This window comes from Onthophagus taurus, chromosome 10, assembly GCF_036711975.1.
Source record: "Onthophagus taurus isolate NC chromosome 10, IU_Otau_3.0, whole genome shotgun sequence".
Taxonomy (NCBI): domain Eukaryota; kingdom Metazoa; phylum Arthropoda; class Insecta; order Coleoptera; family Scarabaeidae; genus Onthophagus; species Onthophagus taurus.
Window position 1 is genome coordinate 2,732,046 of NC_091975.1, and position 23,324 is coordinate 2,755,369.

General features: G+C 36.1%; 2 protein-coding genes across 3 annotated transcripts; one reads left to right on the plus strand and one right to left on the minus strand.

The window, feature by feature from the left end:
* Positions 1 to 302: 302 nt before the first annotated feature.
* LOC111428211 (RNA-binding protein 48) lies at positions 303 to 1,135 on the plus strand. Its single transcript, XM_023063651.2, has one exon. The coding sequence runs from the start codon at positions 386 to 388 to the stop codon at positions 1,079 to 1,081; it is 696 nt and encodes a 231-aa protein (XP_022919419.2). The 5' UTR covers positions 303 to 385; the 3' UTR covers positions 1,082 to 1,135.
* On the minus strand, positions 1,125 to 23,240 carry LOC111428409 (sushi, von Willebrand factor type A, EGF and pentraxin domain-containing protein uif). 2 transcript variants are annotated; one of them, XM_023063911.2, is made up of 15 exons: positions 23,149 to 23,240; positions 17,551 to 17,629; positions 17,385 to 17,415; positions 14,281 to 14,362; positions 13,399 to 13,586; positions 7,625 to 12,814; positions 5,835 to 7,560; positions 5,359 to 5,738; positions 5,135 to 5,300; positions 4,828 to 5,079; positions 3,728 to 4,768; positions 3,483 to 3,551; positions 3,149 to 3,339; positions 1,777 to 3,087; positions 1,125 to 1,726 (listed from the first exon to the last, which is right to left on the minus strand). In XM_023063911.2, exons 2-15 carry the CDS (start codon positions 17,623 to 17,625, stop codon positions 1,692 to 1,694), a joined length of 10,737 nt encoding a protein of 3,578 aa, XP_022919679.2. In that variant the 5' UTR covers positions 17,626 to 17,629; positions 23,149 to 23,240; the 3' UTR covers positions 1,125 to 1,691. The 2 variants fall into 2 exon arrangements, with proteins under 2 accessions (XP_022919679.2, XP_022919680.2); XM_023063912.2 differs by lacking the exon at positions 3,483 to 3,551.
* Positions 23,241 to 23,324: the final 84 nt, after the last annotated feature.

Genomic DNA, 23,324 nt, shown 5'->3' on the forward strand with positions numbered 1-23,324 from the left:
AATAATTTAAAAGATATTAAAACATAGGTAAAAAGCACATTGAATTTGGCTCTTCTATTATGATAGATGAAAAGATATAAGTAGGATTAAATAGGAATAAATATGTTTTAGGAAGGTACTAGAGAGATATTTAGGTTTTTTGCAAGCTAATTTGAAAAGTTTATAAAGTTTAATGCGCCACTATTCCAACTGCTAAAACATTGTAGAAAGTTGGAATATGAAGCGGAGAATGTTTTGAAGAAATGAGAATGAAAAAGATAATAAAACTATTTTTTAAATAATAATTTAAATAATTTTTTAAAAGTTACCTACTTTACCAACAACTAAACGTCAAAATAAAAATTGAGGTTATATTCTAACCTAAATTTAGTTATCAAAATAAATAATGGAAACGAAACTTTTAAAAGACGAATATCACCATAAACAACGTGCATTATGTAAAACCCGACCAGTTTATCGTCAAGGAAGAAAATTAACCGCTGTAAAAACATACACGGTAAATAATGAGTCTCAACACTTATTTATTTACGGAGTACCCCAAATTAATTTACGCAACGAATTAAAGGCGTTGTGTCGTAAATACGGGGAAATACTATCTATACATATTACAAACGAATATAAAACTGAAGCTTTCACCGAGTGTTATCATGTAAGATATGAAAGAATACAATCAGCAAGAATTGCAAAGAGATTTTTAGATAATAGATCATTTTACGGTGGGATACTTCACGTTTGTTACGGTCCTGAACATGAAAACGTAGTGGAAACTCGAACGAAATTAATGCAAAGGTTTAAAGATGTTTTATGTCGAGTTGGGTTTGGGTATCAGAATAATAATGAAAGGAAAACAGTGTTTCAGAAAGAAAATTTTAAAAGGAAGTTTGATGATACACATAAAATTCAAAAGGATTCAAATAATTTTAAGACTTTCCCTAAAAAGTTTAAAAATGACGCGAAAAAGACATGTTTTATACCAACATCCGTAGTTAGAGCAAATATAGATAATAAATTGATTACTGAAAGAGTCATTTATAAAAATACAAATTCAAAAACTTTGTGTAGATTTAATAGTGGTAAATAAATTTTGTCATATAAAATAAATGTGGTATTTTATGAAGTAAACATTGTGAAATTATTACTATTTTTTATTCACTCAATTTTTGTTGAACACTTCAATCACACACGCACCTAAATACAAATATTTATTTAAATTACACAAGTTTTAATTACATCTATGACTAAAATATAAAGAAGTAAAATAATTTTACGCGAACATGACTAAAAGTTTAATAGAAAATGATACAGTATTAACAAAATAACGTTAATATAATAAGTACATTTGTATATTTATAAAAAAATCGGATTTGCTTAAATTTATTTAAAGGTGAATATAAATAATTTGTGAAATTTTTTATTTATAATATAAAAAAATATAAACAAAACGGTGTAGTTATAAAACATCATTGGTTATGTTTTTCATTCTTAATTTAAAAGAAAAAACGTCTCCACCACTCAAAAAATCTAATCTTCATAAATATCAACAATATACATAAAAAGAGTCAATGTTTCTTAAGTCACTGTTATTTAAAAAAAATAGTTTGTTCACTAAACACTATTTTTTATATATTTTTTTTAAATGATGGTTATGCTGATTGAGCGTATTTTAGTTTTGACCAGAATTGAACCAAGTCTTATTGACCAGCTTCGCTGTCGCTATCACTTTTATCTAAACAAAAAAGAAATTAAATTTAATTAAATTAATTGATTAATATTTACCTTTTTTTCCTGGATACGCATGCCTTTTCAATCGATCATATAAATCATCTTTAGTACCATAAATACTCGCATTCGATCTGGCTAAACTATTCATTTTCCCATTCATCCCATTATGTAAACTTTCTTTCATATACGTTTCGTTGTAAAAATTGGGCATTTCCCAACCGTCCTCTTCGTCATCGTAATAATGGGCATAAGTCGAATGATGGCTAGGCGCTATACTTTCGGCGTATGGAGGTGCTCCATAATAGAAATTAACTTGCGATCCGTTTTGGTCAGTTGCGGGTGTTAATAATTTCTTTGGTTCTCTCCTACGATTCGCTCGCGCGCAAATCATCCATATTAAAAGCACGATGAAAATGATTAATATAACTGAAGCTGCGATACCACCCGCGATGTAGGCAAATTCGGATTTTTCGGCGCAATGTTTTCCGGTGAAACTTCCGATGCATCTACAAGTGGGGAGTCCTCGAACGTCTTTAACACAATGACCATCGTTTTCGCAGTAACCATCACAAACGTCGATACAAACTTTTCCGGTTCCGTTAAATCCCGGTTTACATTCACATTTGAAGTCGCTGGTTTCCGGTATCAATAAACAATAAGCGTTGGGGTCACAATGCATGTTAGAACCCATCATTTCACAAGGATTCGTGCATTCCGCCGCGTTTATAGCGCCCGGCCCTTTCGTGCTTGTGTTTGGTGGGCACGGTAAGCAAGTTGTTTGTTGAGATTCGGGTTGGTACCATCCTTTTTTACATTCTTCGCAACTGTTTAAGGTCCCGTTTAGGTATGTTCCGGGTGTACAAACTGGCAATGAGCATTCTTCGATGCTAACCCCGCCGACTTTTGGGGTTGTTCTTCCTAAGGGGCATGGTAAGCAGGATGCTTGTATTCCTTGCATGCGATAAGTTCCTCTTGGGCAAGGTTCGCATTTTCCATCAACCGCCAACTGCATTCCACTTCCACATTCATCTCTGCATTCTTTAACGGAAGTTGCTTCGTTAGTTCTCGTCGTTTTTCCTAATCCGCAGATTTTGCAGGAGAATTGTCCCTCATCGGGTTGATAGAATCCGTAACCGCAACTCCTGCATAAACCAGCGTCGTGGTCGTAATATTTCCCAGCTGGGCATCGTTCTTTGCAATCCGCGGCGCTTCTTGCGCCAGGACCGATTGTTACTCCTTGTCTTCCAGCGATAACAGGGCACGACATGCATTGAGTTTGACCGGTTTCGCTTTGATAGGAACCCATTGGGCATAAAATACATTTCTTTGTTTCTTTTTCGTAGTAACTTCCTTGTGCGCATGGTACTAAAACAATAAATAAGATTGATTAAGATTTTTTTTGATTTGGAATCTTGGTTAATCTTACCACAATCAGGGGCCATAACAACTTGTCCAACAGGACACGCGTAATCTGAATCGAGGATGAGAGAAGACGGATCTGGAACTGTGTTCGGTAAAATATCGTGGACGTCAAATTGAGCTTCCTCCAAAATCAATTTTTCAAGGAGATCCTTTACGATTGAGCGTTCATTTGTGTTGGAGTTTATTACGGGATCGCTGTTATAAGAAATTAATTAGTAAGATTTTTCGTCTTTAGATGTTCTTTTTTTAAAAAATGAAGTGCAAAGATTAAACGAAGGAAAACGAAAATAACTCTAAATAGTTAAGGGTTAGAACATAAAAAGACTAATAGTGCTTACTTGACTGCTGGGAAAGATATTTCAATATCGTAGGTGTCACCAGATTGTTGTCGTCCTTGCCTGGTTTTGCTACAAGAATTACAACAAAAAAAACATGCTAGGTGCTAAAGAACTACACAAAAATTCTATAGAAATCTACAAACTACAGGTTTCATGCTTAAAACGAATTTGTGTAAACACTTAAATGAGTGTTGAAAAAATTAATCATAACAGATAAAGATTAATCGATAAAAAAATTAACTTACGATTTAATTGGAACCTCAGCATCTAAAACATAAATTTCTCTTTCATCTTCTTCTTTCGCTTCTCTCGTAATCCGATTCACTTTGTGTTCACATTTAACTCCAATATCAAGTTTTTCGCACTCCCTTGTTCCTTCGACGGAAAATGAGCAGAAGTTCCAATCCCTATTCAAGGCATTAACCGCGTTCTTTACTCTTTGTCGAAGAACTCCTTGACCGGCTTCGTTACAAAGCACAGATGTCGGGAAAAGCATTGAGATTCTAAATACCCTTTGAGCTGGTCTTGCTGGTGAGCAAGCCGGATAAATCATGGGTAAACTAGGATTTTGTGTTGGTCGCCAAAATCCTTCAGCTCCGCAAGTATAGAATTTAGGAACTTCTTGTGAAAAACTTAATCCGGGGTTGCAAGAAATTTCGCAAACTTTGAATTGACCCCCCGCGCCCCAATCTTTACAAGTTTGGACCCCACCTATAGGTTCTGGTAATTCCGGACAAAATTCGGATAAAACCGAGATTTTAAACGTGCAAGTCGCCGTGTTTCCCACTGCGTCATACGCAACATAAGCGATTTGATAAACCCCCCATAACAGGGTTTGCCCCGGACGATGTCCATTACTTTCTTGTATTTTTTCGATTTTAACGTTATCACTAAAATGAGGCTCATCCCAGCTAACAATCGCAGATCCATTTCTGGCAATAACCCAAAGATCCCCTGGGCAATATTCAACGCGAGGTGGTATTTTATCAACTTGCAGTTCTTGACAGCGAGGTCCGACGTATCCAGATGGACATTTTCTTTGCCCACAAACCGATGGCACAATCCTTTCAACGCCTCCGGCGGTGTCTTCATATCCAGCCCAAGTTAATACCAAACCTCGGTAAAGAACCGGTTCCGTTTTACAATCGCGCACTTGCTTTTGAATTTCTGATGTAACATCCAAAGCGCGACCCCAAATTTGCACCTTTGTTAAATGCCCTTGAAAACCAGATTCCGTGTATGCTTTTGGATTTCCCGATCTTGGTTTACCCAAAGTTACCCAACCACTGAAAAGTATTAAAAAGTTAATGTAAAAAATCTCAAATATCTAAAATGGATTAATTACTATTCTGATAACTTTCTTCCTCCACCATAACCCTCCACTTTACTCGCGATTAATCCTTCGGTTATTAACTTTAATTCCCCGCCGTTTTCTCCATCCCAAACGATTGCGATGTGGTGCCATTGAGCGTCGTTTATGGTGGTGTAATCTCTATAACTGAGATAAACATCTTGGATATCGGGGAAAAGCGAAACTTGGATTCCGTTTGAATTTGCTTGTATCAAAACTTTTCGGTCATTAGCGACGTGTTTAGACCTAAATTTGTATGAGAATAATTATAAATAAAACTGAATTCGATCATTAATCTTACGAGACTGCATATAAAGTGAAAAAGATTCCACTCTCATCTTTCTCAATAAATTGGACCCACATCGCGATTGTAAGACTTGAAGGTGATCCGGTGTAGAAAGGAATAACTTGAGAAGCTGAGCTTCTCGATGAATCACTAAAGTACAAATCATAATCCACTGAAATTGCTATAAAAAAAATTAATTGCATTAATTAAGTGGAATTAATTAAAACTAGAAATCATACTTTTCCTACAATCCTCTCCAGTTAAATTAAAAGGACACTGGCAATAAAATTTTCCGGTTAAATCAATACAAGTTGCGCTCGGTGGGCAAGAGTTTTCTTTGCAATCAACGATATCTTCATCGCAAAATCTTCCTGTATATCCCGAAGGACAAACACATTGGAATCCATTTCCGTGATTTAAACAAGTTGCCCCATTCTTGCAATCACCTGATTGACACGCATCGTATTCGTATTGACACCCAATTCCAGTGAAACTATTCGCGCAAGAACAGTTTAGACCCGATCCGAAATCATGGCATTTCCCACTGTGCATACAAGGATTTCCAAGGCAGCGTTGAGGTGCAATTTCGCAACGTTTTCCGTCCGTTCCAGATGGACATCTATCAAATAAAATTATATTATAATATAGGTTTTAACGAATGATATAGATAATTATATCATGGTAAATTAAAAAATTTAAATATACACAAACTTACACACAAAAGAAATCTTGGAATAAATTAATACATCTTGCATCATTTTGACACGGTGTACTTTGGCATGTTCCAATATCATATTGGCAATTAACTCCGCTCCAACCAGGAGGGCAAATACATTGATATCCTCCAACGTTATCTCGGCAAGTACCCCCATTTAAGCAAGGTTCTGAGACGCAATCATCGATATTTTCTTCGCAATAAACCCCAGAGTAACCTTCACGGCACATACACAAAAATTTATTATCCAAATCAACACATCTTTCCGTTCCGGCGGAATTGCAAGGATCACTTAGACACTCATCAATTTCTGCTTCGCATTGTAGTCCGACAAAACCCGGTCTGCACTTACAAGTAAATCCTTCCACTTGATTCATGCAACTTGCACCGTTCTGGCACGGTTTCGAAGCGCAAAAATCGATTTGATGTTGACATCTCTTTCCGGTGAATCCAGGTTCGCAGGTGCAAGTGTAATCGTCGATTAAATCAATGCATTGGCCGCTGTGTTCGCAAGGGTTACTCATGCAGTCGTTGATGTTGGATTCGCAAGCTTCTCCAGTCCAACCGGGTTGACAGACGCATTGGTGATAGAAGAGTTTGTCGACGCAAACGCCGTTTTTGCATGGGATTTTGGCGCATAAATCGATTTTTTCTTGGCAGCGTTTTCCTTTAAATCCTGGCGGGCATGAACAACTAAAATCTGCTACGAGATCTGTACAATTTGCGTTTAGTAAACAAGGGTTTTCGGCGCAATCGTTGGTATTGATTTCGCAAATTTGACCTTCCCAACCTGGGAGACATTGGCACATGAATCGTCCTTGTTGTAAAGCCATGCAAGTTGCGCCGTTACTGCAAGGATTTCCGTTGGCTGAACAAGGATCAATTGTGATATCACAATCGTCTCCGGTGTATCCAGATCTGCATAAGCATGTGTAATTGTTGTATCCGGGTTCATCTTTGCACATCGCTCGTTCGGGGCAAGTGTTATTTCCACAATCAGATCGTTCATCTTGGCAGTTTATTCCGGAATAACCGGGTGGACATTGACATTTATATCCTTGGGGTTGATCAATACAAGTTCCTCCGTTATAACACGGTTGTGAGGAACATTCATCGATATCAATTTCGCAACGTCGCCCTGAAAATCCAGCTGGACAGAAACATTGAATTCCGTGCCCCATTGGTACGCAAAGACCTCCGTGTTGGCAAGCCCCTTCAGTACATTGCACTGATTGGCACGCTTCTCTTCCGGTTGAAGCTGAATTTTCTGTTCGCATATTTGATGAGCATTCCATGCAGGTGGTTTGGCCGGTTTTTGGTTGGTAGAAATCTCGCGGGCAAGCAGAACAAGGAGCTAATCCGGTTGGGGAATAAAACCCGGGGTTACATCTCGGGCGACAATAATCTTTTCCTGGCGCTGCGGGTTGATAAGTAAAAGTATTTGCGGGGCAAGCTTGACATTCTTTAAATCCGCTGGTCGGTGGGTCACCAGTGTAACTATTTCTTGGACATTCCAAGCAAGGTACGAGACCAGTTGGGGAATAAGTTCCATAACCACAAACAGGAATACAGTCGTTGATGCTCTTCGAACCTTCTTCTTTAGTGTAAGTACCAGTTGGGCACCGCATACAAGATCCTTGTCGATCTAAATTTTGATAAAATCCATGTGGGCAATAACTACATTCTTTTTGTTTTTCCCCAGCAAAGGTTCCTGCAGGACAATGCACTAAAACGAAAAAAAAAAAACAAATTTAAACCACACAATATTAATTAATTAATTAATTACTTACAACAACGTGGAACATCATTTGTATCCATATTAAGAACTTCTCCAACACTGCAAGTGAATCCTCTGGTGATATTTGAAGAAAGAGCCTTAAGAGGTGGGCATTGATTAGAAATCGATTGAATGTTTAGAAGAATATCAATTGCTGCGCTTGCATATGGCACGGAGAGATCAAAAATTAAATTAAGTGTTGATCCGCAAAGTTCATAAAGTTGAGGTTGTCTCACTGCGGGTATCACAGCAAGGATATAATCGATTTTAACCACATTCTCTTCAACTAACGTCGGGACTCCTTTGATGATAGATACATTCATGTTTACATTAACCGCAGAACAACGTTGCGTTAATATCTTATTCATATCTTGATAATATTGCCCAAGTAAATCCATGTACTGTTTCATACAACTTTGTGGCACAGCCCCATTTGCCCGATATTTAATTGTTGGCACAACGTGATAAGCAGCTTGTTGAGTATCCTCAGAGACACAATCTGGTACAACGGAAGTTGGTTTCCAAGTTGTTTTTGGATCACAAGAGAATGTTTTAACTGGTTCTCCATCGGTGAATCGATACCCGGGGTTACAACTGGCGACGCATTGAAGACCACGATCCGTTGCGCTACAAGTTTTCGCCCCATTTACCGGTGCTTCTAATTCCCAGTCAACACATCTCGTTGCTTGGACTGAAACTTGGAAGTGACAATGCGCTTTATTTCCGTATTTATCTGCTGCAGTTACTGTTACATTTTCGTATCCCCCGATTTGAATTGACGCTCTATCCGGAGTAAAAGTAACGAAGACTTCTCCTGAAGCATCGGTTGCGTTAATTCTTCGACGAGTTTCGTTGAAGTTTACTACGTAACTATCTTGGCGATCAACTAATTCGATGACGTAACTTTGCGGGCAACTTAATTTTGGGGGGGTGTTATCTGGTACGGTGATGTTAATTTCGCAAATTGCAACGTTTCCATCGTAATCAAACGCGACATATTTAACAACGGTGTCTTCAAAGATATAAGCAGGTGTTTTGAAGTGTTGTGGTTTTACTTCTAATCGGGCGATGCTCCCAGAGTTATCTACGGCTGTTGGTTCGGTGAAATTAACGGGGAGAAGCCCCCCGTTTGCGTCTTTTTCAACAACAATTGGTTGTTGGGGACAATTTTGGAATACTGGTGTTTCGTTATCGACGCATGGAGAATATCCGTAATCGTACCCCAAAAGTGGTTCTTCTTCTGGTTCGTCACACCCCATTAATTCGAATTTTAAGCAAGGGTTATCCATATAACTTACAATTCCTAAGATAACAAATCTTGCTTGGACGTATTTTGGCAAGGAGATCATCGCTAATTCGCCGTAATTTCCGGGATCTCGCATCGTCAAATTAAAATTTGGGAAATAAACGACGTAGTTTTCATGTTCGGCTTGTTTATAGAAGAAGCGAATTTCAGTTGGTCTTCCAACGATATCATTAGTTACTACTCCTTTCACCAAGATAGCTTTTACTCTATAAACTTTTCCTAAATCCACACTTACGTAAGTAAAAGCTTCTTGTTTGCCACACCAACCGGTTACGGAGTTTAATCTAACATTTTTAGCTTCGTAGTTCGGTCGTTGTGTGGTCGCATTAATGGCAGAATCGGGAATTAAGCCGGATGCTAATCCTAATGGTCTAACGACTTTACATTCGGGTTCTCGAACGCAGGTTATTGGTCTTGGGTTGATTAAGATATAACCGGGCCGATTGCAATTAAAACTAACTTCAGAACCTTGTTCGTAACTTCTAGCTAATTGATATCCATCGCTAGGTCTTCCCGGGTCTTCACAAACGGGACCTTCACATCGTAAATCGCCGAAATCCCAAACTCCATTTGCTTGGCATCTAACGACGTTATCGTGTTTACTACTTTGCCCAGCCATTTTAAAGGTGTTTTGACAACCGAAAAAGAAAGAGGATTGATATTTTGTGTCGACGAAGTCTCCGTAAACCGCCCCGGGTGTTGGTGGAGGTTTCCCACAGTTTGATTTTGGACAGGCCGGTTTTGAACCACTTAGCCAATAATCGGGTAGACCAGGTTTTGGGTCATAAACGCATTGTCTAAAACTAGATGTTGAAGTTTTTCTTAGATCTCTTCCATTGAGGCCACAATTTAAAGTTACATTTTCACGGAACGGAACTAAAACGCTTGTATCATCAGCCCGAAGTACTTTAAGTCCTTCTCCTTTATCATCAGGAAGTGAAACACAATTAGCGTATTGGCATGTTGGAACTGTTCCATTCCAAGCCCCGGTGCTTGTACAAATTAAAGCTGAAGATCCAGCCATAACATATCCAAAATTACATTGGAACCGTACAATATTTCCAAAATGGAATTTTTCTTTCGTTGATATGATGATGCCGTTTTCGGGGGGATTAAGTGTTGGGCACATAACTGGGACGCAAGTTTTATTAATTTGGTAAGTATCTCCGTCGCGGACTCCGTTTTCGCTTTTTTCGATGTTAAACCCAGCAGTTCCATTCTTTGTGTATAACTCGTATCCAACGGTACATCCACAAGAATAATCCCCGGGGCTATTTATACACTTTTGTTCACAACCCCCATCATCAATTGCGCACTCGTTAATATCAGCACATTCCAATCTTGTACATCCCATTACTTCCAGTTTAAGACAAGGAGATCCCACGAAATCTTGTAGCTTAAATTTCACGTATTGCGCTTCAATGGGAACTGGTAAATTCAAAATGGAAAGGGTTGGTTCTAAAATTCTAAACTCAACTGCTGTTCCGTCAGGATTTCGGTAATCTTTGAAGACATCCGTTAAATCATCGGTGTATTGGATTCTAACTGCCGATGTAAAAGCTACCGTTCCATCCGGTCTTGATATACTCATCGTTCTGAAACCTCTGATGATTGTTGGTGCTTTCAAGTCGATTAATACCCAATTTGAACCAGGATCTAGCGAGTTCCCACACCAACCACCCCCACTATTTAATCGTACCATCCCTTTATGATAACCCTCTTCCACACTCGAAACCGTTATAGAATCATCAGGAATCCCACCGTTGATCAAACCCAAATCACCAACCGGTCTACATTCCAAATTAGGTGCAAATCCTTTTCTGCATTTACACGAAAACGATCCAGGAGTATTCATGCATTCCGTCGAAGCCAAATCACATTGACTCGTAACGCATTCGTTGATATCATCGCATTTAGGCGGGTTGTTAAACATCTGGTTTTCGCCACATCTCATTATGTTACTTCCAATGAGTTTGTAACCTTTGTAACATTGAACGCGAGCTTCGTCTTTGAAATAGTAATTTCTTGAGGTGTCCGTGATAAATCCGTTTTGAATTTCGGGAAATTTCGGGCATTTCGCTTTGGTGCACGATGGGACATCGCCGGACCAAGTTCCGTTACTCATGCATAAAATAACCGGATGTCCACTTCGTACATATCCGGGTTCGCATTCGTATCGAACAATCGTGCCATAACTTCTTCCTAAACCGTTCAAAACGGTGACGTTTGCGTGTGGTACTTCTGGTAAAGTGCTACATTGTGATGCTAAACATGACGGTTTCTTTTCCCATTTTCCGTCGGATAAACAAGAAATTTTTTCGATTGGTTTTCCAGTTGGGAAGGCAAATCCCGCGTAACATTGATAAGTTGCTTGGCCTCGATAAGTAACGTTTGTGGAACCAATGGAGAAACCGTTATCTATTTGTGGAACTGGTCCGCAATAAACTTCTTGGCAGTTAGGGATATAACTGATTGACCAATTTCCACCGGGAAGGCAAGTAGTTGTTATTCTATGTTGGCCCGTAGCAAATTCTTGTCCAGTTGGACACGTGAATGTTATAACCGTTTTGAAAGCGGTGTCTCTGCTTGAAGATAAAGCACCAAAACCCGGTTTTAAGGCTGGACAATCAGCCGAATATGACGCCTCCCATCCTTTACTGTTATGAAGCGCATCCGAAGTAAATCTCACCAACATTTCCCCACTGGAAGCTGTTAAAGTAATCTTTGGAAGTGAGGTAGCGCTAAATCCTGAACCCGAATGTAATTTTAATCCACTTGTGCTTGATCCGTCGTAAACTTGAACGTTATCTGATTTATCAACATCGAATTTGATGAAGTTTAACGATAAAGGTCCGCCACCGGGGTTTTTAATTTTAAATAAACACTCTTGGTTACTCGGATAATTTGCTAATCCAAAGGCTGGAGATGTTAACGTTCCATTTTTAGCGACAATCATTGCTTTACAACCTTGGGCGTATCTCAATCTAAATCCTCGTTTGGAATCACCAAGACTGGTTTTGAAATAAAGATATAACTGGCTATTTGTGGACATCACAATTCTTGGGTTATTTTCTAAGTCTCCTGTTAAGCGAGCAATCGGTTGATCTCTCGGTGAACTTCCATCGCGAATTAAAATGTAATCTCTTGTGTTGTCTAAATCTAAATCGTCGATTTCTAAAGTTATGATTCTTCCTGGTTGGGATTGGATGATGTAAAGACATTCTAACCCTCCCGGATATTGTTCAGGGTATCCGGGGGATGTTAAAACTTGTCCTTGCGGTGTAGCTCTTAATGTACCCCCACAAATTTGTGGCTCAGTTTTCCAAGATGCTCTAAATCCTTTCTTCTCAACACTTCCATCAGTACTAAATTTAACGATCATAAAATTCGAAGCTGATACAAAAGATCTGTTTGTTAAATCTTGTTTTCCTGATAACGTAGCTAAATTAACTGAGGTATCTTCGGTTCTTCCCCCAGCAAAAATTTGTACAGTGTCAAAAGTTTTTTCCGTTTCGAATTCTTGAAATTGGAGGAGGATGTTGTGGCCTTGAGGACCTTCTAAAGTCCATTTGCAATTGGTTAGCGGGGTGTACTTTTGAGGATAATAAGGGCTTTCGACTACATCCCCACTACTCGCCATGTAAAAGTTACAATTTGATGCGCAATCGATTTCGTCGGAGAAATCGCCACAATCGTCTTGTTTGTCGCATTTGAATGCTTCGTTTATACAGTTTCCATTGGAACAGTGGAAGGAACCAACGGGGCAAGCTTTTGATCGACACATAAAGGGTAAAAGACTTTCGCAAGTTGTTAATTCCCATGATTGTCGATCACGCGTTAGTGCTACGTCGACACATTCACCTGATTTTGGATCGGGTTGATTCAATGACCAAAATCCTAAATAGAAAAGAAAGTTGTTAATTAAGTTGTGTTAATTGATAAAGTGACATTCTTTGTAAATAAGGTTTGACTCAAATTCTTAAATATAAAACTAAAAGGAATAAGAAATGGCTAAGTTTTTTTCTTATGTTTGCTGTTATAGAGGTGATGAGGAGTATGATGCAATCGAAAATAAGTTAATCAGAAATTTTGCCCTACCCAAAATTTTTGAAAATTTAAGAAAAACTGTTTTTGATAAAAATACAAGATGTCATAAACAATTTTTTAAACATAAACACCATGATTTTAAAATTAAGTTGACTAAATATTCTGGTCAAGTTATTAGTAACAATTAAAGATATTTATGTCAACACTAAGTGTGTTAATTGAAAGAGTTAATTCTTACTTTCTTTGTGAATAATAACGTTCGGTTTAAATTCTTAAATATAAAAGTAAACACTGAAATGGAATGTAAGGCGGTGAAATCATGCAGCAGTACTCAATATTGAATCTGTGGTAAGAAAGAAATGAGTCGCCTCAGGCATATAAAGTCGCTTCGATTAGCATATTTTCGAACATAATCGCTTTCCGGAGAAACTTACCGGAGTACTGTGACACGAGGGTACCCGCTGCCGACTCTAGAGTGTTCGTTTTTAGGTCATCTAACGATGCCAAGCCCAGCCAATAATGGTTTGCACTTCTCCGTTCCAAACCGACTGTTGGTGCTGCTATCGATGCTGTTACATTATTCTCTGTGTATGACTCCACTGCCATCAAATCACTTCCATATCTATAACAAAAAATGATTAAAGTAGAAATTTATTATTTAAATTTAAAAGGAAAGTTGATTAAGTTTTGCAGGTTTTGGCAGAACTAATCTAATGATTCTTTTCCTATTACGTAATATTTTCTGGGATTTCAAGCGCACTTCCTACAATAATTGCATACATTAAGCAGGTATGAATTAATGGGATTGTTGAGATTTAATATTTTGATTGACAAAGTTATCTTGTCCATCATAATACTCGTTTATATATTGTGATAGAAATTTATTAAACTTTATACTTAACCTAATTTAAAAAATTATATCAATTAAACTTTAAAGTAGTTTAATATAATTGTTATGGTCTGATTCATTCGATTTGTTACGGATAAGTAATTTCTCTACTAAGTTTTTTATGTTAACGTTATTATTTTAAAAAATCAATTACATCATACAAAATTTAATTCAATGATTTAGAGAGTAGGTTGAATTTTGATTATGAATGCATTTTGGGTGAGCCGTGGTCAGTCCTGACCCGGATTCTTTTTTGGAGGTTACTGACCGTAAACGTGGCAAGACTAAAAGAAACGGTACAATCATCGTCATCCTCGAAGAAAATTCATTTAATACGTACACTTTCTTTTCGTTTCTGTCAGTTTGAATCATTCCTTCATATAGAATTCTAAATAATTAGATTATTTATAAATAATAAATAACTCACCGTCTGCAGAGATCGGCCGCTTTCTCCCACGAATGGTTAATATTGAAAAACTTATAACAGTACAATCCCCTAAGTTCCCATCCTGCAACAAAAAGAGAATTTCAATACTGGATCATCTAGATATAAAGAGGTATGAAGAAGGTCGTGGAAAATGGACTTTAATGCAAAAATTGTGATGCAGATCCGGGTTCAAAGTAAAAGTGGACCATGAAATAAATTCGAAAATTATATAATAATCAATAAGATTTTAAAATCAATCTCACTAAAATACAATTAATTAAAAATTTCTTAAAACCTTAAACAACCTACTTCTTAATGAGACTAATGATCTAATGATGCTGCGAACATAGCTAGTAATTGAAAAGTGCATAAAAAACGTCGTGAAATGTTGAAGTAAAGTTGCCATAACTCGGGTTATTTTCTATTTAGCAATTTCCCACCGGCAATAATTACTAACGAAGTAATCAGTCGACCTCGTTCGACAATTTCGCGACAATTGCTTGCTCTCAGAAGCGAATTGTAACCGTTGCGCAAAGGAATTTATCTTAATGTGTCTATGTAAAGTGGCCACCTGTGGTACAATTAAGCTTCATTCTATTGAAAGTAGTAACATGAAACAAGGTTTCTAAGTTGACATCGTTGATTCTAGTAGATTCGGTCCTGGCGCGTACTAACTCAGGATGTCCCTGACCCTGTATTTTTACCGTTGCTATTAACATGCTTGCTCAGCGTACTTTCCACCGCATGCCTGTTCATCGAGTTTAAGTGTTAAGATGTGTTTAACACTAGATTTAAGATCGAAGTTATCGTGTGACTCACATCATCGAAGTAGCTCATCATCAACTATCTGGGTCTTATTGTTATTCTCACTATATTCCACGGTCAGAAAAATAATAATCTACGTAGGTCTTCGATTTATGCAGTTTATGAAGAAAATATTTCTATAACCCGTTTACTTCCTTGAATTCTTTATCTATTACATAAAACGTTAGTTGGAACTTGACATTCAACTCTGATGAAATAATAGAAGTAATGCGTAAAATTATCATATTATAAAGGTGTGTTGTTTTTGTATTTAAAAGCATGTATTGCATAAGGGGATTATTCTCACATGTTTCTCCTCGTGGTGTGTTATGAGATTAATTAATGGTAGGAATTAAATTATTGTTATCTTTAATCATATCATATTTGCTTCAAGATGAAACTCTTTTATGCTACTAATAAATATCTATTGTATAGTAAACAAGCAGATTTATTTTTGCTGGTTACGAGACTAACAATAAGGTTGAATAAAAAAATGAATAAGAATTTGGGGTTGCCTTTGAATTGTCGCCGCCATACATAGGCACACCAGTTTTTGGTTGTTATTAAGGACTGACATAAACTCTATGAAGGTGTCTGAATGGATTAGTTCATCCTGACTCATTACAACTTTGTATACTAACACTTGTTTGGGAGCAAATAAAGGATGCCTTACGAGACTATCCAGAAGCTGAACTAAATACATTCTTTATCTTGTGGAAACCTCTCGAATATCAAAGATGATCGCAAAAGCTTGCTGACATTTTTCTTCAGTTTCTTTCTTACTATCCGTCTAAGTTTTCATTACACACAATGAGGAGTCGATAATATGGCAATCATGAGGAGTCGATCATCTATTGTGATCATGAACATGTGTTACAGAAGCTTAAAAAAATTAAAGTTTTATAATTATGAGTTGTTAGATATGATTTAAAACGCTACAATCTCACATTAAAAATTTTCAACAGCAACTCCAGTTACAGTTATTCATATCGTTTGTTCTCGAAGCTAATTTATGGTTTTTGTTTACTCTTTCCATTACGTTATAACTGGGGAGTGGTGTTAATGCGCTTTTTACACACTCTTTAATAATTTCCAGTCGCGTGTATCAAAGTAATTATCAGAAGAAATGCATGAATGTGCACGGTAACTCCTAGTAATGGCCGCATGGAAGCCTTTCTCAGCACTTGAACTGTCTTAGAACACCTTGCTATGACACTTTCTTTTCTTTTCTCTGTTATTTATTATTTCGATGTAAAGAATTATTCATCCTAACGCGGTATGAATGATTAATTCGGGTGAATCATAAATTTAACAATTTCATAATTGATTAAGAAAAGAAATCGAATACATTTATGAACACGTATGAGGTAATAATCTATTTATGGACATTAGCGTGCAGAGTGCTCTCGGCAATTGCACAGTTTTGAGATTCTCTCACCTCAATAATGATCATCGCATCAATCATAGCACGCATCAGAACATTTGCAACGGCATTTCCAGCAGCGCGGCCCAAATAGCAAATAATAATAACGGATGGCGACCATTTCTCCACGTCTAAACAATTAATTCTATTGCAATCAACAGTACCCTTAATTAAACAAATTAATGCTGAAATTGATTGTGCCCACGATGGTGTTTATGGAAAAATGTCAAGGGAACGACCTCTTCAAGTTTTAAGACCTACGTAACTGATTTCCTACTTTGAAAAAAGAATATCTTGACGATTAAGACAATAATGACCTTGACGAGATAAATTTTCGCTCGATTAGTCACCGAATTCGCGTCATTTTTTTCTTTTTATACTTCAACTTTACGTATTTAAAAGGTCAAATATCCACGGTGCTCAGGAAACTTTCACTCCACGCTCGCAGAATATGCCATCTCTATAAAGACTACTTCTAGGTTCTACTAAGAAATAGAAAAAGAACAAAATCAATCTCTTTACTACTAAAGAACTTCTTCTTTTCTTAACCGTACTCTGGTAACGGTGCATCGCGATCGCATAATGGCTTCCATATCGGATGCGCAACACAACGGCGACCCATTAACCAGTTTCTGCGATTGCATAAAGATTTTTAATTGACTATAAGGAAGACTATAAGGAGAAATAAGAAAGAGAAGAAAACCGAGAATCTTTTTACGGAATGCGATAACTGCGGAGGTATTTAGGAGCGGCCTCAGGTAACATCCAGAAGGAGCCCAATCGAAGAAAGCAAGCGGAACGTTGATTTTGTATTGGCCTCCTCCTTCTAAAGTTATCTATCTGAATGGAAGCGAAGAAATTGCAGCCTTGGACTTACCGTTTGGACAGCTAAATAAGCTCGGCGTTTCCTGTAACAAGGTGAAAGAGCGCATATTAATTAAGTGTGAAATTTGCGCCGTATCCGACGGCGTGAAATTCGAATACGTGAAATAGACCAGAAATGGACAACGTATTGTTTCTTTAAAAATATAAAAGTTACATACCTGAGATGATGATATCCTTAGATTACTTAACATAAATATGGTGACCAATTCGGCCACTCTTAACCTAATTAGCATGGCCCTGTAAACAATAAAAAAAGGTATTATAATTTTAAACTCACTTTTAGAACCTTTATTATAATGGAACGCTGTAAGATCAGCTTGCTCAATATCGTGACCCACTTTTAGATATCTACGACAGCGTATTTTCTCTTCTGTCGAGTTTCAAGACGACAACCTCAAGATGTTAGGTCAAGAAATTGAATTAAATATAAATTGCAAATTTGATCAAAATGAAAATTAAAAATTAAATAAATACATTGTAATCTTAACCTTCTAGTAAAACCCATTTACACTGTCACATGCGGTGCGGCTAAACCAGAATGTTTCTAGTTCTAGGTTTAGTGTTCGTTCTAGTTTTAGTTCAATAAAAACACATAAAAATCTAGTGCTGAATAACAACACTAGACCTAGAACTAGAATCATTCGGGTTTAGCCTTGCATTTCTTAACCAGCATGATGTTAATTCTAGGTCTAGAGTTAGTTCTAGTTTTACTTCAATAAAAATATACAAAAATCTACCGCTAAACAACGACTAAAACTAGAGCTAACACTAGCATTAGAACTAACACTAGATACTATATATTTTAACTCACTAATCTAGTACTAAGCCTTCTAGTTCTAGATTTTTTGAAACAGCTAGCCAATAAAAAATGACGTTAATGCAAAATTAGAAATTTAAATTATACGGACTGATAGTCTACGGGAGTGTATTGTATAGTTTAAAAAAGTGTTTCTATTTGTTGTCGAAATGTTTGGTCAAGAGAGAGTAACGCGCTAAATTGCTACGAATGGGCGAATACTGTAAACAATCCAGTGAAAATTTGAATCTTTCCCACATTCTAATGGCACATTGTTTCGGGATTTCATAACGTGAAAAGCTTATGTAACAACTTATCGAACAAAAATCTTTGCCCTAATTGTGCAGGTGGCTATTTTTTTAACAACAAAAAAAATTAATCATAATTATAACCTAATAAGGAAGTGATCTAGATTTTTATTACTTAATTATTAAAGTACCAGATCATCAAATCAAAAATTAAATTGATTTCTATTAATAGAAACGACTTTTATGAATCATTCTATAAACCGCAAAAAAAATCTATTTCGCCGTCATAAAAACCAAACAATTTTTAAATTGAACTTTAAATTTCGTTTTTACGCAACTAAAATTTCTCATTAAACCTTAAATAGCCGGTTGCGAGGATGCGCTAAATGGAAAAAGACTTTAATAGGATATTGTTCGTCCGTTTTCACATGGAATAATAACTATCAACTTCCAAAGTTGTCGTTTTTCTCACGCCGCAATGCTTGGCGACTTATATAGTTAAAGTTAAATTTAAGGATGACTAAAAATAACCGGAAGGAAGAATCGAACGGTTAACTTTGACTCAAATGGAAAAAGTGTATTATTAATTCTTAAAGCACGCTGTCAACTAACTGTTCATTAATTACTCCTATTAGATTACTAAAACAATTCTTGTTTTTTATGGTGTTATGTAAAGTACAACTTTCAAACGGTTTTTTTAGGTTGAGGTATTTAGAAATAATATTGACGCACGTTAGAGGAACGTCGTTTATAAAGACTTGTCGAACTCAAACTGGGACTTAAAATAACAGTATCAGAGACCGTCATAGCATAATTATTCAAAGTCCATATAAGAAGAACCGGGAAGACTGCCCGTCTTTTGAATTTAGTTAACGGTTCACGAATTTCGCTTGGACGACAACGACGTATAATTATATTTTGCACGAACTTGGACACGTGTAAAAGAAACTTCTTTAATAAGAAGTAAAACGACGTGTCTTACTCGTGGTTGTTGCAAATGAAACGCTATTTATTGAGGCTCAAGTTAATGCCGTTCATTATTTTACGTAACAGTTTTCTGCACAAAGCCACACTGTCGTTTCATAATCTTAACCTTGAAAGTAAATGGCAATATATGAATAGGAAAAAAGATGTATATTATTCTTTAACTTTAAGAGTTGACTTTTTTTTTCAATTTAGAACAACACGGAAATGCATTTAAATTTTCCCCTTTAATAGTTTTGTGTAAAATAGTTGCACAAAAATTGGTGTTAATGATTTTGATAGCGGTCACTATGTCAGGTTGGATTTTTTGAAGCAAAGTGGGGCTTAAGAACGGTATCGTAAGGTATTAGTCTACATTACCATGCTGGAAGAAATGCGCCACAACTGTTGCTTTGAATAGCAACAAGGCGGAGAATAAAACAGAAATTATGCTCGGAGTATTGTATCTGGTAGACGGAGATGTAAAATGGAAATTTTTTCAAAACATTTCTCTTAAGATCCGAATAAGACGTTAGTATTGTGTTTAAAATGGATTGTAAATGTTTATTTATATTATTGTGTATATGTATTTCTTAGAAAACAAGTTAGAGGAGAATAATCTAAATTATATTTTAGCAAATAAAACTTTAAATAACTCCATTTGATTTAAATTTGGTGGCGTTCAATTTTCTAGGGCATTCAATGGAAGCGAAATTATGTGCAACATTATCTTCTATAAGCTAAGTTAATCCTGCTTAGTTAAATAATCGTGCCTTGAATGTAGTTGATGCTCAAACAGGAAAATTTATAATATAAACGCTTTTGTGTCCAAACTGTTTATAAATCTCGGCTTACTTACTGCCCACTAATTATAGTTATGGTCACCTATAAGACTATGTTTCTATGATGGTTACAGAAATAAGGAGAATACTGTATATAGCTAATAGAGCTGACTTTAGAATGAGAAAACTGTTAATGTCAGGCGAAGTAATCGACAAAACTAAGGTACTTATATACAAAACGCTTATAAGACCAGTCTTTACGTATGCGCCAGAAACATGGACACGACAAAAATGACGTAAACTTGTTGGGCTGCAAAATTAATAGGTTAAGGTAACTCGGCCATCTAGAAAGCAAATGTTCGGCCAAACAGTTTTTGGAACCCGCAAGCGAGACAGATCTAGAAGCAGATATAAGGACCTAGTGAAAGAAAGTCTAAAAATGCTGGGAGTTAGAAACTGAAATTCCAGACACGAGATAGAAGAGAGTGGAAGCTGATCCTAGTACAGGCCAAACCCCCCATGTCTCTTGAGACGCACGTGTTTCTAGTTCTAGGTCTAGTGTAAGTTCTAGATTTACTATAATAAAAATATTAAATATAACACTGAATAACAACTAAAACTACTACTAGCACTAGAATTAACCCTAAATTTAGAGCTAGAGTCATTCGGGTTTAGCCGTATGTTCTAGCACAAGTACAAACTGATAACGAGCAATACTGCAAACAGCAAAAGGAGGGTTAATTTAACACGCTAGAAAGTTTGTGTCTTAATTGAAGTTATCAAATTTTATAAGTGTTGTTTTTCTGAGCATTTCTTATTCATTTCTAATAGTTACGATTGTTGCTTATAGAAGGCCATTCCCATCCTGCATTACTTAATTTGTATGCTCTTAGTATGTAGTAAGTAGTGTGTAATTTGTAAAGTTAAGTACCATTTCAAGCCTTGGAAAAGTCATATATAAACATGATTTCTAAGGGTAAATATTAATATATTAAATACAAGTTCTGACATAATTATCCTCTAGTTCAGGTTTCTTTTGGAAGATAAGTCTAAATTCTTTAGCTAAGGTCAGAATGAAATGGTGTTGAATGTTGATAACAAACAAGCAAATTCAAACATATTCAAGTGAAGAAAAAGATATCTGAGAGAATTGAAGATATCAATCTAACCCAATCAAGTATTAGCACCTAATAAATTCTATTTTAAATTTTTGTGATAATAAATAATTAAAGTGAGTGGAGAATTTTCTCAAAAATCAAGGATATTTTTATTTTTAAAACCGGTCTAACGACACAGCATAAATTTTTGTTTCGAATAAAGTAATTATTTAGTAATTTTCACGTGGAATTGTGGCATGCTCGTTATAAACAACACACGGGTTTCGTTAGAATTTTTCTCAGATGAATTCACAATACTTATTCTAATTACACAGAATATTTATTGAAATTAATCAAGATTTTTTTACTTAAAAAATAATTCATATTTAATTAATAAAGAATGAGAAATATTTTCCTTGATAAATCACACAATCGTTTCCGAGTTATACAAACGCCCGAAGCCCACTCTCAGTAAGTGCTGGTTTGGTAAAGTCGATGTCCTTGTCTAGTTGCATTCGACTATTCGAAGAATGCAGTCAATTGCATCTGATAAACAGAGAATAAGTTGACTAATTCACTATTTTTTTTTTAGATATTACGCAATTCATAAAAAATTTCACCAAAAAAGAAATGAAATAATTCTTAAGAAAAAAGGAAAAGAAGCACCATTTCGTGCCCTCTAAAGATGTTTTGTTGTTCCGGTTGCATTCTCATCTACCTGCACAGACTCTAAAATCTCCAAATGGTGCTATTCTTCAAGGTTTTTCAAAAGAATTTTATTTTGGAGCTAATTACCACCACCTGGTTCAAAATTCTTTTTGAAATTCTCACGTTAAGCAGTTTTATTACAGCGTCGGGTCCTTCTTTTTAATATTTTCTGGGTTACTTTATATTTAATTCAATTTGCACGCCAGTTCCGTTTGAATTCAAGCAACCGGAAAAGGTTACGCTATATGGCTGAATACCAACCACCAAGAATAAATCATTTTATACACAACGGGCTCACCATATTTAGAAGAAATAGTATGAGATATGAAAAGAGAAATTATAGATACATAGGAATTTTAATCGGATAAGATTTTCTGTCATAAGAAGATTTAATATCTAAGCTTGTTACGTAACATAATGAAGTAAGCAGTTTGCAATTACGGTTTATGGATGCGTATAAAACACGTTTATTAAAAGAAAGGTAATAGCTATATTTTGATAACAAAAATGTATCATTACATAACCTTAACTCCAATAAGAAGATTTAAAGTCTTAATTATTTATGCCTAATTGAATCATTCATCTTAAATATGTGTTTTTAATTGAAAACGTATTGTCAACATGAAAACGATTGGAATTTTAATCGAAGACCTTTTTGTAGGCCACAGCGCGCTCACGGAGCCGTTTTACAAGACATAGGTTGGCCGAAAGGTGCGCCGCGTTTCTGCGGAATTCTCATTCTTATTCATCGGTTTCATAAGCATACATTTACGTTTACCTGAAATAGGACATTGAAAATCATATTTTTCTATTAACAATTTCATTTATAAACCAAGAATGCCTAACAATTAGATTTTACGAAGAAGATTTAAAAAATATATAGGGGTTTTTATCTGTTATGTGGGTAACTTTCACAAGATTATGGTTCTAATCATTACACCTATTTACTTCGATTTGAGATAAACTCAAATTCTTACAAAAAAAAACATATCCAAAACTATATAATTTACTGTTTCCTCTAAATAAGGATTCATCTCCTTCTATAGCGAAGAGAAGAAGTCGAGTTGAACTGTAGAAGACAGTTTTAGTTCTTCTTCGCAAAGAAAGCAACAAACTGAAACGCCTTTACAGCAAAAAAAACAAACCTACGTCGTCTACTTACGTTGGTTTTCGATTTCTTCAGTCTTCTCTCAACTCCTCTTCTCAATGGAAGACCACATGAATTCCTCCACAGCTGCGAAACTTAAATTTACACAAGACAGAAAAAAACAACTAAGTAAAAGGTCAGTTCACAGAAGAGAACACTTTGGAAAAACACCGATTTAACTCCTCTACCTC

Coding starts and splice junctions, on each gene's coding strand:
- LOC111428211 (XM_023063651.2), top strand. CDS start 386: ATGGAAACGAAACTTTTAAAAGACGAATATCACCATAAACAACGTGCA.
- LOC111428409 (XM_023063911.2), bottom strand. CDS start 17,625: ATGCTAATTAGGTTAAGAGTGGCCGAATTGGTCACCATATTTATGTTA. Junction 5,080..5,134: donor TTCACTTTATATGCAGTCTC/GTAAGATTAATG, acceptor ATACAAATTTAG/GTCTAAACACGTCGCTAATG. Junction 3,552..3,727: donor GCTGAGGTTCCAATTAAATC/GTAAGTTAATTT, acceptor TAATTCTTGTAG/CAAAACCAGGCAAGGACGAC.